Source organism: Pleurodeles waltl, chromosome 7 (assembly GCF_031143425.1).
Source record: "Pleurodeles waltl isolate 20211129_DDA chromosome 7, aPleWal1.hap1.20221129, whole genome shotgun sequence".
Taxonomy (NCBI): Eukaryota; Metazoa; Chordata; class Amphibia; order Caudata; family Salamandridae; genus Pleurodeles; species Pleurodeles waltl.
This window is the reverse complement of record NC_090446.1, coordinates 940397680-940412819: the sequence shown is the minus strand read 5'-3', so window position 1 is coordinate 940412819 and position 15140 is coordinate 940397680. Positions and strand designations below refer to the sequence as shown.

Genomic DNA, 15140 nt, shown 5'->3' with positions numbered 1-15140 from the left:
GTGGAAGAGGGCCAAAGTATCTCAAATAACCAGATACGATCGGCAATGGACGCAGCAGACACAGCTGCAAGAACTGTAAATACAGCGGTCACAATTTGGAGACACGCATGGCTACAAACCTCAGGATTCAAGCCCGAAATCCAACAGGCTATGCTTAATATGCCTTTTAAGGGACAGCAGTTGTTTGGGCCGGAGGTGGACACAGCTATCGAGAAGCTCAAAAAGGATACAGACACGGCTAAGTCCATGGGCGTGCTCTACTCCCTACAGAGCAGAGGCACTTTTAGGAAGACACAATTTAGAGGGGGGTTTCGGGGCCAAATCACAGAACCCTCAACCTCACAAACCAGGCCCACATACCAGAGCCAGTATCAGAGAGGAGGCTTTTGGGGACAATACAGAGGTGGACAGTTCCCTAAAACTAGAGGGAAGTTCCAAAGGCCCCTCAAAACCAACAGTGACTTCAGTGTCACAAATCCCCAACACATAACACCAGTGGGGGGGAGACAAACAGATTTTTACCAAAATTGGGAGGATATAACAACAGACTCGTGGGTCCTAGCCATCATCCAACATGGTTATTGCATAGAATTCCGACAATTACCACCAAATGTGCCTCCAAAAACACACACCATGTCCAAACAACACATGGATCTATTACAACTAGAGGTCCAAGCGTTGTTACAAAAAGATGCAATAGAACTAGTACACAATCATCAGAAAGGAACAGGGGTTTTACTCCCTGTACTTTCTCATACCCAAAAAGGACAAAACTCTAAGACCCATATTATATCTCAGAACTCTAAATCTTTACATCAAATCAGATCACTTTCACATGGTGACACTTCAAGACGTAATCCCCTTGCTCAAACAACAAGACTACATGACGACATTAGATCTCAAGGATGCGTACTTCCATATACCCATACATCCTTCACACAGGAAATACTTAAGGTTTGTAATCCAAGGAGTACATTACCAGTTCAAAGTGTTACCATTAGGGATAACAACAGCACCAAGGGTATTTACAAAATGCCTTGCAGTAGTAGCGGCACATATCAGAAGACAGCACATACACGTATTCCCGTATCAAGACGATTGGTTAATCAAAACCAACACACAAGAACAGTGTTTTCAACACACAAAATACGTCATAGAAACCCTTCACAAACTAGGTTTCTCAATAAACTACCAAAAATCACACCTACAGCCGTGTCAAATACAACAATACTTAGGAGCAACAATCAACACAAAAAAAGGGATTGCCACTCCAAGTCTACAAAGGGTACAAGCATTCCAAAACGTAATACAAAGCATGCACCCAAACCAGAAGTATCAGGTAAGATTAGTGATGAAACTACTAGGCATGATGTCCTCATGCATAGCCATTGTCCCAAACGCAAGATTACACATGCGGCCCTTGCAACAGTGCCTAGCAACACAATGGACACAAGCACACGGTCAACTTCAAGATCTAGTGTTGATAGACCGCCAAACACACACCTTGCTACAATGGTGGAATCATATAAATTTAAATCAAGGGCGGCCTTTCCAGGACCCAGTGCCTCAATACGTGATCACAACAGATGCTTCCATGGTAGGGTGGGGAGCACACCTCAACCAACACAGCATCCAGGGACAATGGGACATTCAGCAGAAACAACTTCACATAAATCAGCTAGAACTACTAGCAGTGTTTCTAACGTTGAAAGCATTTAAACCGCTAATAGCCCACAGACACATTCTTGTCAAAACAGGCAACATGACAACAATGTATTACTTAAACAAACAGGGAGGCACACACTCATCACAACTGTGTCTCTTAGCACAGAAAATTTGGCATTGGGCGAATCACAATCACATTCACCTAATAGCGCAATACATCCCAGGAATTCAAAACCAGCTGGCAGACAATCTCAGTCGAGATCAACAACAGATCCACGAATGGGAGATTCATCCCCAGATACTACAAACCTACTTCAAAAACTGGGGAACACCGCAAATAGACCTATTCGCAACAAAAGAAAACGCAAAATGCCAAAACTTTGCATCCAGGTACCCACTGCCTCACTCCAAGGGCAATGCGTTATGGATGAGTTGGTCAGGGATATTTGCTTACGCTTTTCCCCCTCTCCCACTCCTTCCGTATCTTGTAAACAAATGGAGTCAAAACAAACTCAAACTAATACTAATAGCACCAACTTGGGCACGACAACCTTGGTACACAACACTACTAGACCTGTCAGTAGTGCCTCATATCACACTACCAAACAGACCAGATCTGTTAACTCAACACAAACAACAGATCAGACACCCGAATCCAGCATCGCTCAATCTAGCAATCTGGCTCCTGAAGTCTTAGAATTCGGACATCTAAACCTCACACAGGAATGTATTGAGGTCATCAAACAGGCTAGAAAACCTACTACAAGACATTGCTACGCAAATAAATGGAAGCTATTTGTTTATTACTGTCATAATAATCAAATTCAACCATTACACGCGTCCGCTACACACATTGTAAGCTACTTACTACACTTACAAAAATCTAAGTTAGCTTTTTCATCCATTAAAATACATCTCACAGCAATTTCAGCTTATCTACAAATTACACATTCAACTTCACTATTTAGGATCCCAGTCATAAAAGCTTTTATGGAGGGTCTAAAAAGGATCATTCCACCGAGAACACCACCAGTTCCTTTGTGGAACCTCAATATTGTATTAACGAGACTCATGGGCCCACCATTCGAACCCATGCAGTCTTGTGAAATGCAATACTTAACTTGGAAAGTAGCCTTCCTAATAGCTATCACATCTCTCAGAAGAGTAAGTGAAATACAAGCCTTTACCATACAGGAACCCTTTATACAAATACACAAACATAAAGTGGTTCTACCTACAAATCCCAACTTTTTGCCAAAAGTTATATCACCATTCCACTTAAACCAAACTGTGGAACTCCCAGTGTTTTTTCCACAACCAGACTCTGTAGCTGAAAGAGCATTACATACATTAGACATAAAAAGAGCTCTAATGTACTACATTGATAGAACCAAACAGTTTCGCAAAACAAAACAATTGCTTGTAGCTTACCAAAAACCAGGTGTCCCTCTCCCTTGCCCAGGTGGTGTCTACCCCGAGGAGCCCCCCCCCCCACCACCCCCCTCCCTTGCCTGCTTGCTTCACTGAAGAGACCCCTGGGTCTCCCATTGAACTCCATTGCAAACCTGATGCCTTTTTGCACTCTGCACCCGGCCACCCCGTGCCGCTGAGGGTGTACTTTTTGTGCTGACTTGTCCTCCCCCCCCCCCCCCCACTGCCCTACAAAACCCCACTGGTCTGCCCTCCGAAGACGCGGGTACCTACCTGCTGGCAGACTGGAACCGGGGCACCACCTTCTCCATTGAAGCCTATGTGTTTTGGGCACCACTTTGACCTCTGCACCTGACCGGCCCTGAGCTGCTGGTGTGGTAACTTTGGGGTTGCCCTGAACCCCCAACGGTGGGCTACCTTGGACCCAACTTTGAACCCTGTAGGTGGTTTACTTACCTGCAAAACTAACATACACTTACCTCCCCCAGGAACTATTGAAATTTGCACTGTCTAGTTTTAAAATAGCTTATTGCCATTTTTGCTAAAACTGTATGTGCTATTTTGCTGATTCAAAGTTCCTATGATACCTAAGTGAAGTACCTTTCATTTGAAGTATTGATTGTAAATCTTGAACCTGTGGTTCTTAAAATAAACTAAGAAAATATATTTTTCTATATAAAAACCTATTGGCCTGGAATAGTAACACAAATACATACAAATTAGAAGTCCGTGATCAGCATAGAAAGCAATAGCAAACTGTAAAACAATAGAAGATAGTGAGGGGGCCCTAAGGAGTGAGGGGGTTGAGAAACCATAGACTACATAAGTGGAATATGAAAGGCAGTCCCCCCACCTAGGAAGGTGGAATATGTAGAGGGGAGCTGGAGGAATTAGGAATCCCAAAAGAAAAGTACCAGGGTAACCCCCCAGCGACCAGAAAGAAAGAGGTAAGTACCTGTTTTTTCCCCAAACCCACAGGTAAACTTTGAAAAAGGACTGTGCAAGACTGGAAGAAACCAAAGGTGGAGCCTAATAGGAGAGGAACCACAAAAGAAGTCCAGTTCGAGTTGGAGAGTCCGGTTGGGGCAGGAGCCACTACCCACCCTTCTGGAGATGCAGGACAGGTTTACAGTGAGTCAGATGTGCAGCACTGGAGCAGGAGAAGAGTTCCAGAAGTGATGTAAGCGATGTCCCACAATGGAAGAAGAGTTGCAGTCAGTCAGTGGTGTTGGAAAGCCACCAACAAGCCTTGGAAAAGGCAAAAGTCACAGATGAAGGGTTGCAGAGCTGCAGGGGACCAGCAAGGTCCAGGGGGACTCAACCCAAGGAGGGGAGTCCCAGGTGACCCTTACCAGTCTGGAGAGTCTGAAGACGAGGAGGCAGCCCCCACAGGAGGCAGCAGGCACAGGAGTCGCAGTGAGGCCCACTCAGCACACTAGGCAAAGGAGTCGCCTGAGCAGCAGAAGACATTCCAGTTTGGACCCAGCCATATGCAAATCAGTCTTGACCCTGTTCCCCATGTGAACAGTCCAGCCCGAACTGCCAGGCCAGGTCTTCTCTGGACTGGAAACAAGCATCCTGGGACTGGTTTCAGGGTTTAACCCCTCATCAGCGAGGCTAGCTTGAATCCAGTGGCATGGGAAGCACAGGTCCCACGTCCGGGCATACCCTTCCCACTTGCAGATTGTCGTTCCCTGGAGGGTGAAGTTGCAGTCCAGTGGCCACAAGATGAAGTGAACAATGCAGAGGAGTCCTACTGGAAACTTGTATGTCGAATCTGACGACCCACCCTGAAGCAAGACCCTAAATTGTATTGTATTGTAATAGTATTTATATAGCGCTTACTACCCCCTGACGAGGTGTTGAAGTGCTTTTCGGTGAGTAGCACGTGTAGGAAGTTGGCTCTGTATGTACTATTTCAAAGTAAGAAATAGCATGCACAGAGTCCAAGGGTTCCCCTTAGAGGTAAGATAGTGGCAAAAAGAGAGAATACTAATGCTCTATTTTGTGGTAGTGTGGTCGAGCAGTAGGCTTATCAAAGGAGTAGTGTTAAGCATTTGTTGTACACACACAGGCAATAAATGAGGAACACACAGTCAGAGACAATTCCAGGCCAATAGGTTTTTGTATAGAAAAATATATTTTCTTAGTTTATTTTAAGAACCACAGGTTCAAATTTTACATATAATACTTTGAATGAAAGGTATTGCAGGTAAGTACTTTAGGAACTTTGAATAATCACAATAGCATATATACTTTTCAAATAAAACACATATAGCTATTTTAAAACTAGGCAATTTTCACAGTTCCTAGGGGGAGTAAGAGTTTGTTAGTTCTTGCAGGTAAGTAAACCACCTACGGGGTTCAAGTTTGGGTCCAAGGTAGCCCACCGTTGGGGGTTCAGAGCAACCCCAAAGTTACCACACCAGCAGCTCAGGGCCGGTCAGGTGCAGAGTTCAAAGTGGTGCCCAAAACGCATAGGCTTCAATGGAGAAAGGGGTGCCCCGGTTCCAGTCTGCCAGCAGGTAAGTACCTGCGTCTTCGGAGGGCAGACCAGGGGGGGTTTGTAGGGCACCGGGGGGGGGGGGGACACAAGTTAGCACAGGAAGTACACCCTCAGCAGCACGGGGGCGGCCGGGTGCAGTGTGCAAACACACGTCGGGTTTGTAATAGGAATCAATGGGAGACCAAGGAGTCTCTTCAGCGATGCAGGCAAGGGGGGGGGGGCTCCTCGGGGTAGCCACCACCTGGGCAAGGGAGAGGGCCTCCTAGGGGTCACTCCTGCACTGGAGTTCCGATCCTTCAGGTCGTGGGGGCTGCGGGTGCAGGGTCTTTTCCAGGCGTCTGGATCTTAGAGTCAGGCAGTCGCGTCAGGGGGAGCCTCGGGATTCCCTCTGCAGGCGTCGCTGTGGGGGCTCAGGGGGGACAACTTTGGTTACTCACAGTCTGAGTCGCAGGAGGGTCCTCCCTGAAGCGTTGTTTCTCCACCAGTCGAGTCGGGGTCGCCGGGTGCAGGGTTGCAAGTCTCACGCTTCTGGCGGGAAACGCTGTTGTCTTTTTAAGTTGCTCCTTTGGAAACAAAGTTGCAGTCTTGGGTGAACAGGGCCGCTGTTCTCGGTAGTTTCTTGGTCCTTTTAGAGCAGGGCAGTCCTCTGAGGATTCAGAGGTCGCTGGTCCTGGGGAAAGCGTCGCTGGAGCAGTTTTCTTCCGAAGGGGGGAGACAGGCCGGTAGAGCTGGGGCCAAAGCAGTTGGTGTCTCCGTCTTCTCTGCAGGGTTTTTCAGCTCAGCAGTCCTCTTCTTCTTAGGTTGCAGGAATCTGAGTTCCTAGGTTCAGGGGAGCCCTTAAATACCAAATTTAAGGGCGTGTTTAGGTCTGGGGTGTTAGTAGCCAATGGCTACTAGCCCTGAGGGTGGGTACACCCTCTTTGTGCCTCCTCCCAAGGGGAGGGGGTCACATTCCTATCCCTATTGGGGGAATCCTCCATCTGCAAGATGGAGGATTTCTAAAAGTTAGTCACCTCAGCTCAGGACACCTTAGGGGCTGTCCTGACTGGCCAGTGACTCCTCCTTGTTATTCTCATTATTTCCTCCGGCCTTGCCGCCAAAAGTGGGGCCGTGGCCGGAGGGGGCGGGCAACTCCACTAGCTGGAGTGCCCTGTGGTGCTGGAACAAAGGGGGTGAGCCTTTGAGGCTCACCGCCAGGTGTTACAGCTCCTGCCTGGGGGAGGTGATAGCATCTCCACCCAGTGCAGGCTTTGTTACTAGCCACAGAGTGACAAAGGCACTCTCCCCATGTGTCCAGCAACATTTCTCGAGGGTGGCAGGCTGCTAAAACCAGTCAGCCTACACGGGTAGTTGGTTAAGGTTTCAGGGGGCACCTCTAAGGTGCCCTCTGGGGTGTATTTTGCAATAAAATGTACACTGGCATCAGTGTGCATTTATTGTGCTGAGAAGTTTGATACCAAACTTCCCAGTTTTCAGTGTAGCCATTATGGTGCTGTGGAGTTCGTGTTTGACAGACTCCCAGACCATATACTCTTATAGCTACCCTGCACTTACAATGTCTAAGGCTTTGCTTAGACACTGTAGGGGCACAGTGCTCATGCACTGGTGCCCTCACCTATGGTATAGTGCACCCTGCCTTAGGGCTGTAAGACCTGCTAGAGGGGTGACTTATCTATACTGCATAGGCAGCGTGAGGTTGGCATGGCACCCTGAGGGGAGTGCCATGTCGACTTAGTCATTTTCTCCGCACCAGCACACACAAGCTGGCAAGCAGTGTGTCTGTGCTGAGTGAGGGGTCCCCAGGGTGGCATAAGATATACTGCAGCCCTTAGAGACCTTCCCTGGCATCAGGGCCCTTGGTACCAGGGGTACCAGTTACAAGGGACTTACCTGGATGCCAGGGTGTGCCAATTGTGAAAACAAAAGTACAGGTTAGGGAAAGAACACTGGTGCTGGGGCCTGGTTAGCAGGCCTCAGCACACTTTCAATTCAAAACATAGCATCAGCAAAGGCAAAAAGTCAGGGGGTAACCATGCCAAGGAGGCATTTCCTTACACACTCTGAAACAAAAAAGGAGCAACCCTCATCTTTTCAGCAAACATTTCCTCGTAACAACAAAGGCATGGTACCTACCTGGTTGTCTATGCACACCTTCACACAACACTGTTGTGTGGACATTCAGATATACAGAGAGTGGTGGGACGTAAAGTATTAAAACATCGTTTACAACCCCAAACTCATTTCAATCCTGCCTCCATGTGGATAAGGATACAACTACAACATCAGTGCACAACATGTGAATCCAAAAAAGATTCATGCTGCAAAGTGAAATAGTTACTTACCTGTAGGAGTAGTTTTTCAGCTTGAAGAGTTTTCTAGATTGTCTTGCGACTCTCTCACCTCGCCAGAAGTAAGGGCGTCTTGCACACAAACTACAGACTGGTTACGTTTTTGCATAACATGCAGAAACCTGATACAAAACCGGCAAAAGGTCACTAAGGGGAGGGCGGGGAGAATCTGAAGATGTTGAAAACTCACAAAGCATCAGATGCGCACTACATTGTTAGGGGACAGGCATGCCAGCAAAATTGTGATTGTTAACACACATGGTAAAAAAAAAAAAAAAAAAAAAAAAACATTTAAATTCCGGATCCAACCACTAAATGGCAGAATAATGCACAGCTTATGAATACAGAAAATTCTTCAAGATTAAAACTAGTCCTATTTCATGTTTATGCTAGGTAAAACGGATCAAGCGTAATTCAAATTGTATTTCTTGAGTGTACTGCTGCACCAGCCACTTTGCAGAAGTTAACAGGTCACTTTGACCTGTTAATTGATGTAATTAGGCATTTAAACAGGCGACGTGCTAGCCCGGATAATATAAATGTTCCCATACAGGTGAAGAGGTTTTGTCTGTAGTACAAAACCATAATCAGAAATACGAGTAATTAAACAGGGTGAATTGAATGTTTTTTCCATAGATGTTTTTTGGAGTATTAACTTAAATTATCTTCACGTACGAACTGTTCTTGAAGCTGCAGTTACAGGTCACTCAAACTTCAGAACAAATACAAATGTTACATATCTCTTTAAGTCCTTTGCCTTGATTCCTAAAGGACCTTCTACCAAGACACCCAGTTACTAAATGTAAAATGTACTTTGATATTCCAACAGCTGTTTTGATGGTTAGAAAAACAGCATACTTTTTCTTTCCTTGCCACATTATTTACTTAACCATGCCACACAATTTAATTCCAACTGACAAAATTTAATTAGTCCTACTTATGATACAGATTTGCATCCATGACCCAAAGTATCTGTGGCCAAACCTCATGCCTGCTACCAAGAAGTAAAACTACAGGACTTTTCAAGGGGCCAACTTTGTGCTGCAGTGCAGATATAAGGACCTCATCTCCCCCTGAGCACTTCTATTACTACAAATTAATGTATCCATTTAGACTCTTTTGGTGTCTAGGTATTACAGTTTTCACATGGAAAGGAAATTGAGAGGAAATACTTAATTGTAGAGGCAGAAACACATTTGTGCTCAAGGCTGGTGTCTCATGTGGAGGTAATTTAGCTTCTCTGACTGCTACAACTGCTGCACTGTTTTTTTTTTATTTACTGCCAATACTTGTCCAAGAGAAATTTGTTTTTTTGGTAAAACTAATGTTTTCTTCTCAGGCCTCCGGGGTGCCCAGTGGCAGTAAGTCAGGCAACGACCTGGTGGATCTCTTGTTTGACACATCAGCCCCATCAGCAGGTACTGTCCACTATTTGGTCTTTCATGATGTGTGTTATTATGTTGTCTTATGTCAGACTAGAAGCAACCTTGCTAGCATGTGCAATCTCCATGTTCTATGCTGCTGACTGTGTGCTAACTTAGAAGTTGTGCAGTGTAACCATCCAGGGTGTTTATTATGATGGAGTGCATAGTCTATTGAAGAGAGTGTGCATCCCTCCAGTTTACGTTACATGAAAGTGATGTGCCGGATTGAGTGCTGTGGGGTAGAAGTGTCCGGCTGTGCAAACTTCATGGGGTGTGATGATGCACCAGTACATAAGCACAAATGCCTTGGAGTAGGATGATGTGAATGTGCTTCTGTTTACATAGCATTGTGCAGGACATGTTGCGTGATTTGTATTCGCACAAATTGTTGATTGACTTGTACATTTCTTTTTATGGTTAAAATTTACTTGTGAGTATGGGTGTTGCACTTGACTCCTTCTATTGTGAACATAAACACACGTTGTGATAGTGCTCAAACAAAGCAACCCCAGACATTCCATGGTGTTTGGCTTCAGTAAGGCCCAGTATAATTTTAGTAGAAGTCGACCTTGCATCTTTCAATACATTTTCAGTCTTTTAGGAGTGATGTCCTGTATTTAATCCCAAACCACTGCCTGTGTCTGTTCCAGAAGAAACTAGACAAATAGTGTGTTCAAACTGAGGAGTTTTCCGACAGTTTTGTCAACCTGACTCCATGACTAAAACAAGCTCTGCCAGCGTGATCTCAAAACAAGAATACCAGTTGGAATAACTTGCTGGACGGATGGTGCTAGGACCTTGCAGTAAGTGGAGTATGGTCAGTGGAAGAATCCAATCACTATATCAACATTCTGGAGTTACGAGACATTACAAAGGGTCAGAAAACATTCATCCCGAAAGAGGGAGTTCCATTTTAATCTGCACGGATAACACAACATTAGTGTAGTACCTGAACAAACAAGGAGGGACTTGATCTTGTCCCTTATCACAAGAAGCTTAAAGAATTTGGGACAGGCCATCAAAAACCATATCTAGATAACAGCTGAACACATTCTAGGAGTGCAGAATACGTGGGCAGAAGATCCAAGTAGGTGATACAGTGACTGTCTCGAATGAAAACTACATTAGCTACAATTGAACAAATTGAACAAATCTTCAAGCTCCTGTGGAAGATTGAACTTATTTCTGTTCCACCAGATTGGAACAGGAAATGGTTTTACTCTGCCAGCAGACATCCTCTTATGGGATCATGGGGGAATTACTTTTCAAAGCACAGTCAGGGACCTTTGCTTACACTTTTTTCTGCTTTCCCTAATCACAAGTGTACTGCACAAGATAAAGAAGTAGTCATGCGAATTATACTAATACGACATGAGAGGCAGGCGAATGACCTTGTAGCTCTAATCATGACATGTAGCTCTGCAGACTTCAGAAAGTGGAAAGTTTTCAGTTCTCCTTTAGTTTTACACAGCTGTCAACATACAGCTCAGGAAATGTCTGAAAATAAAATGGTGATCTTGTGCACACATTTAGCTTCACTGTTCGAAACAGTAGGTTCGATGGCATCTGTCGCTGTAGATACGCATGTTCTGCAATAGCTCGTCATCTGGTGTTGGGCCGGAGTGTTACAAGTTGTTTTTCTTCAAAGAAGTCTTTCGAGTCACGGGACCGAGTGACTCCTCCTTTTGTCTCCATTGCGCATGGGCATCGACTCCATCTTCGATTGTTTTTTTTCTGCCATCGGGTTCGGACGTGTTCCTGTCGCTCCGAGTTTCGGAACGGAAAATTAGCTAATTTCGGAAGATTTTCGTCGGTATTGTTGCGTTCGGGATCGGCGTACTTAGATTCCACACCGCATCGAAGATCGAAGAGCTCCGGTGCCCTTCGGGGTAGTTTTTCGATCCTCCGTCGGGGCCTGGTCGGCCCGACCGCGTGCTGAAGAACGCCGATGGAACGGACCCCGTTCCGTTTCTGCCCCAAATGCCACAATAAATACCCCTACACAGACCAACACTTGGTCTGCAACCTGTGCCTGTCACCTGAGCACAGCGAAGACACCTGCGAGGCCTGTCGTGCGTTCCGGTCCCGAAAAACACTCCGAGACCGTCGAGCCAGAAGACTTCAGATGGCGTCCACACCGACAGCCCAACGGGAGTTCGAGGAACAGGAAGAGGAAGGTACCTTCTCGATCCAAGACTCAGACTCCGAAGGATTCGACGATACACAAACCGTGAGTAAGACGTCGAAATCCACTCAGAAGAACATTTACAAGGCCCAGGGGACGCCACTGCCACCAGGCCATGGCTCGACCCATAAATTCGGTGACCGATCGTCGGCACCGAAAAAGGCCCAAACAGTGCCGAGATCGTCCGACTCCGGTCGAGACACCGGCACGCAGCCTTCTCGGGACCGAGAAAGTGCTGGAGACAAGCCTCGACACCGAGATGCCGGTGTGGACACGGCTCGACGCCGAGACAGCGGCACCGAAACAGATCGACGCCGAGAGGTTTCGGCCCCGAAAAAGAAAAAAGTCACCTCGGAGCCGAAAAAACACGCAGACAGGGTTTCGATGCCGAAACAAACTGCAAGCGACCCAGCTTCAGGCTCTTATACAGAAGAGCAATCGCTAACCTCCCAAATGCAGAAGCATAGGTTTGAGGAAGAGCTACAAGCAACTGATGTGGACCATACGCAAAAGCGTATCTTCATACAGCAGGGGACAGGAAAAATAAGCACCCTTCCCCCCATTAGGAGAAAGAGAAGGTTGGAGTTCCAGACGGAACAGACACCACAACCAAAAGTGGTGAAAAGAGTTACCCCACCACCCTCTCCTCCGCCCGTGATTAACGTCTCACCAGCACAAACTCCATCACACTCCCCAGCTCACACCACCATGAGCCAGGGTGACCAAGATCAGGACGCATGGGACCTATACGACGCCCCAGTGTCAGATAACAGTCCGGAGGCATACCCTACAAAGCCATCTCCACCAGAAGACAGCACCGCGTATTCTCAAGTGGTGGCTAGAGCAGCACAATTTCACAACGTAAGCCTCCACTCAGAACAGGTCGAGGATGATTTCTTATTCAACACACTCTCCTCCACCTACAGCTCATACCAAAGCCTGCCTATGCTCCCTGGTATGCTCCGGCACGCAAAAGACATCTTTAAGGAGCCGGTCAAAAGTAGGGCAATCACACCAAGGGTGGAAAAAAAGTATAAGGCGCCTCCTACAGACCCCGCTTTCATCACTACACAGCTGCCACCAGACTCTGTCGTTGTAGGAGCAGCTAGAAAAAGGGCCAACTCTCACACATCTGGAGATGCACCACCCCCAGATAAAGAAAGCCGCAAGTTCGATGCAGCTGGTAAAAGAGTCGCAGCACAAGCTGCAAACCAGTGGCGCATCGCGAACTCCCAGGCACTACTTGCGCGCTATGACAGAGCCCACTGGGACGAGATGCAACATCTCATTGAACATCTGCCCAAGGACTTACAAAATAGGGCAAAACAAGTGGTTGAGGAGGGACAGGCCATTTCCAACAACCAGATCCGCTCCTCCATGGACGCTGCAGATACAGCTGCACGGACAATTAATACATCTGTAACTATCAGAAGGCATGCATGGCTCCGAACGTCTGGATTTAAACCAGAGATTCAACAAGCAGTTCTCAATATGCCTTTTAACGAAAAAGAACTGTTCGGTCCAGAAGTGGACACAGCGATTGAGAAACTCAAAAAAGATACAGACACTGCCAAAGCCATGGGCGCACTCTACTCCCCGCAGAGCAGAGGGAATTACAGCACATTCCGTAAAACGCCCTTTCGAGGGGGGTTTCGGGGTCAAAGCACACAAGCCAGCACCTCACAAGCCACACCGTCCAGTTACCAGGGACAGTATAGAGGAGGTTTTCGGGGACAATATAGAGGAGGGCAATTCCCTCGAAATAGAGGAAGATTTCAAAGCCCCAAAGCCCCTACTACTAAACAGTGACTCACAGGTCACTCACCCCCTCCACACAACACCAGTGGGGGGAAGAATAGGTCATTATTACAAAGCATGGGAGGAAATCACTACAGACACTTGGGTTCTAGCAATTATCCAACATGGTTATTGCATAGAATTTCTACAATTCCCTCCAAACATACCACCAAAAGCACAAAATTTAACAACACACCATTCCAATCTCCTGGAGATAGAAGTGCAGGCACTATTGCAAAAGAATGCAATCGAATTAGTGCCAAACACACAAATAAACACAGGAGTTTACTCACTGTACTTTCTGATACCAAAGAAGGACAAAACACTGAGACCAATCCTAGACCTCAGAGTAGTGAACACTTTCATCAAATCAGACCACTTCCACATGGTCACACTACAAGAAGTATTGCCATTGCTAAAACTACACGACTACATGGCAACTTTAGACCTCAAGGATGCTTATTTCCATATACCAATACACCCATCGCACCGGAAATACCTAAGGTTTGTATTCAAAGGAATACATTACCAATTCAAGGTACTGCCTTTCGGATTAACAACCGCACCAAGAGTCTTTACCAAATGTCTAGCGGTAGTCGCTGCACACATAAGAAGGCAGCAAATACATGTGTTCCCATATTTGGACGACTGGCTAATCAAGGCCCATTCGTTCATACAGTGCTCAAATCACACAAATCAGATCATACAAACCCTCTTCAAACTCGGGTTCACCGTCAACTTTACAAAATCCAACATTCTGCCGCGCAAGGTACAACAATACCTAGGAGCCATAATAGACACATCAAAGGGAGTAGCCACTCCAAGTCCACAAAGAATTCTAAATTTCAACACCATCATACAACGCATGTATCCAACACAAAAGATACAGGCAAAGATGGTATTACAACTCCTAGGCATGATGTCATCATGCATAGCCATTGTCCCAAACGCAAGACTGCACATGAGGCCCTTACAACAATGCCTAGCATCACAGTGGTCTCAAGCACAGGGTCACCTTCTAGATCTGGTGTTAATAGACCGCCAAACTTACCTCGCGCTTCTGTGGTGGAACAACATAAATTTAAACAAGGGGCGGCCTTTCCAAGACCCAGTGCCACAATACGTAATAACAACAGATGCTTCCATGACAGGGTGGGGAGCACACCTCGATCAAAACAGCATACAAGGACAATGGAACGTACATCAAACAAAACTGCATATCAATCACCTAGAACTTCTAGCAGTTTTTCAAGCACTAAAAGCTTTCCAACCAATAATAGTTCACAAATACATTCTCGTCAAAACAGACAACATGAGAACAATGTATTATCTAAACAAGCAGGGGGGGGACGCACTCCACGCAGTTAAGCCTGCTAGCACAAAAAATTTGGCATTGGGCAATTCACAACCAAATTCGCCTAATTGCACAGTTTATACCAGGGATCCAAAATCAACTCGCAGACAATCTCTCTCGAGATCACCAACAGGTCCACGAATGGGAAATTCACACCCAAATTCTGAACACTTATTTCAAACTCTGGGGAACACCTCAGATAGACTTGTTTGCGACAAGGGAGAACGCAAAATGCCAAAACTTCGCATCCAGATACCCACACAAACAATCCCAAGGCAATGCCCTATGGATGAACTGGTCAGGGATATTTGCTTACGCTTTTCCTCCTCTCCCTCTCCTTCCTTACCTGGTAAACAAACTCAGTCAAAGCAAACTCAAACTCATATTGATAGCACCAACTTGGGCAAGGCAACCCTGGTACACAACGCTG

The 15140-nt window shown here is 46.2% G+C and overlaps 1 protein-coding gene across 1 annotated transcript in view; it reads left to right on the top strand.

The window, feature by feature from the left end:
- Positions 1-15140, top strand: part of CLINT1 (clathrin interactor 1) — a 447297-nt gene that overhangs the window by 258540 nt on the left and 173617 nt on the right. Inside the window, exon 8 of the mRNA XM_069199652.1 lies at positions 9290-9368. Coding sequence (XP_069055753.1) covers positions 9290-9368 — 79 coding nt within the window. The remainder of the gene's footprint in view (positions 1-9289; positions 9369-15140) is intronic.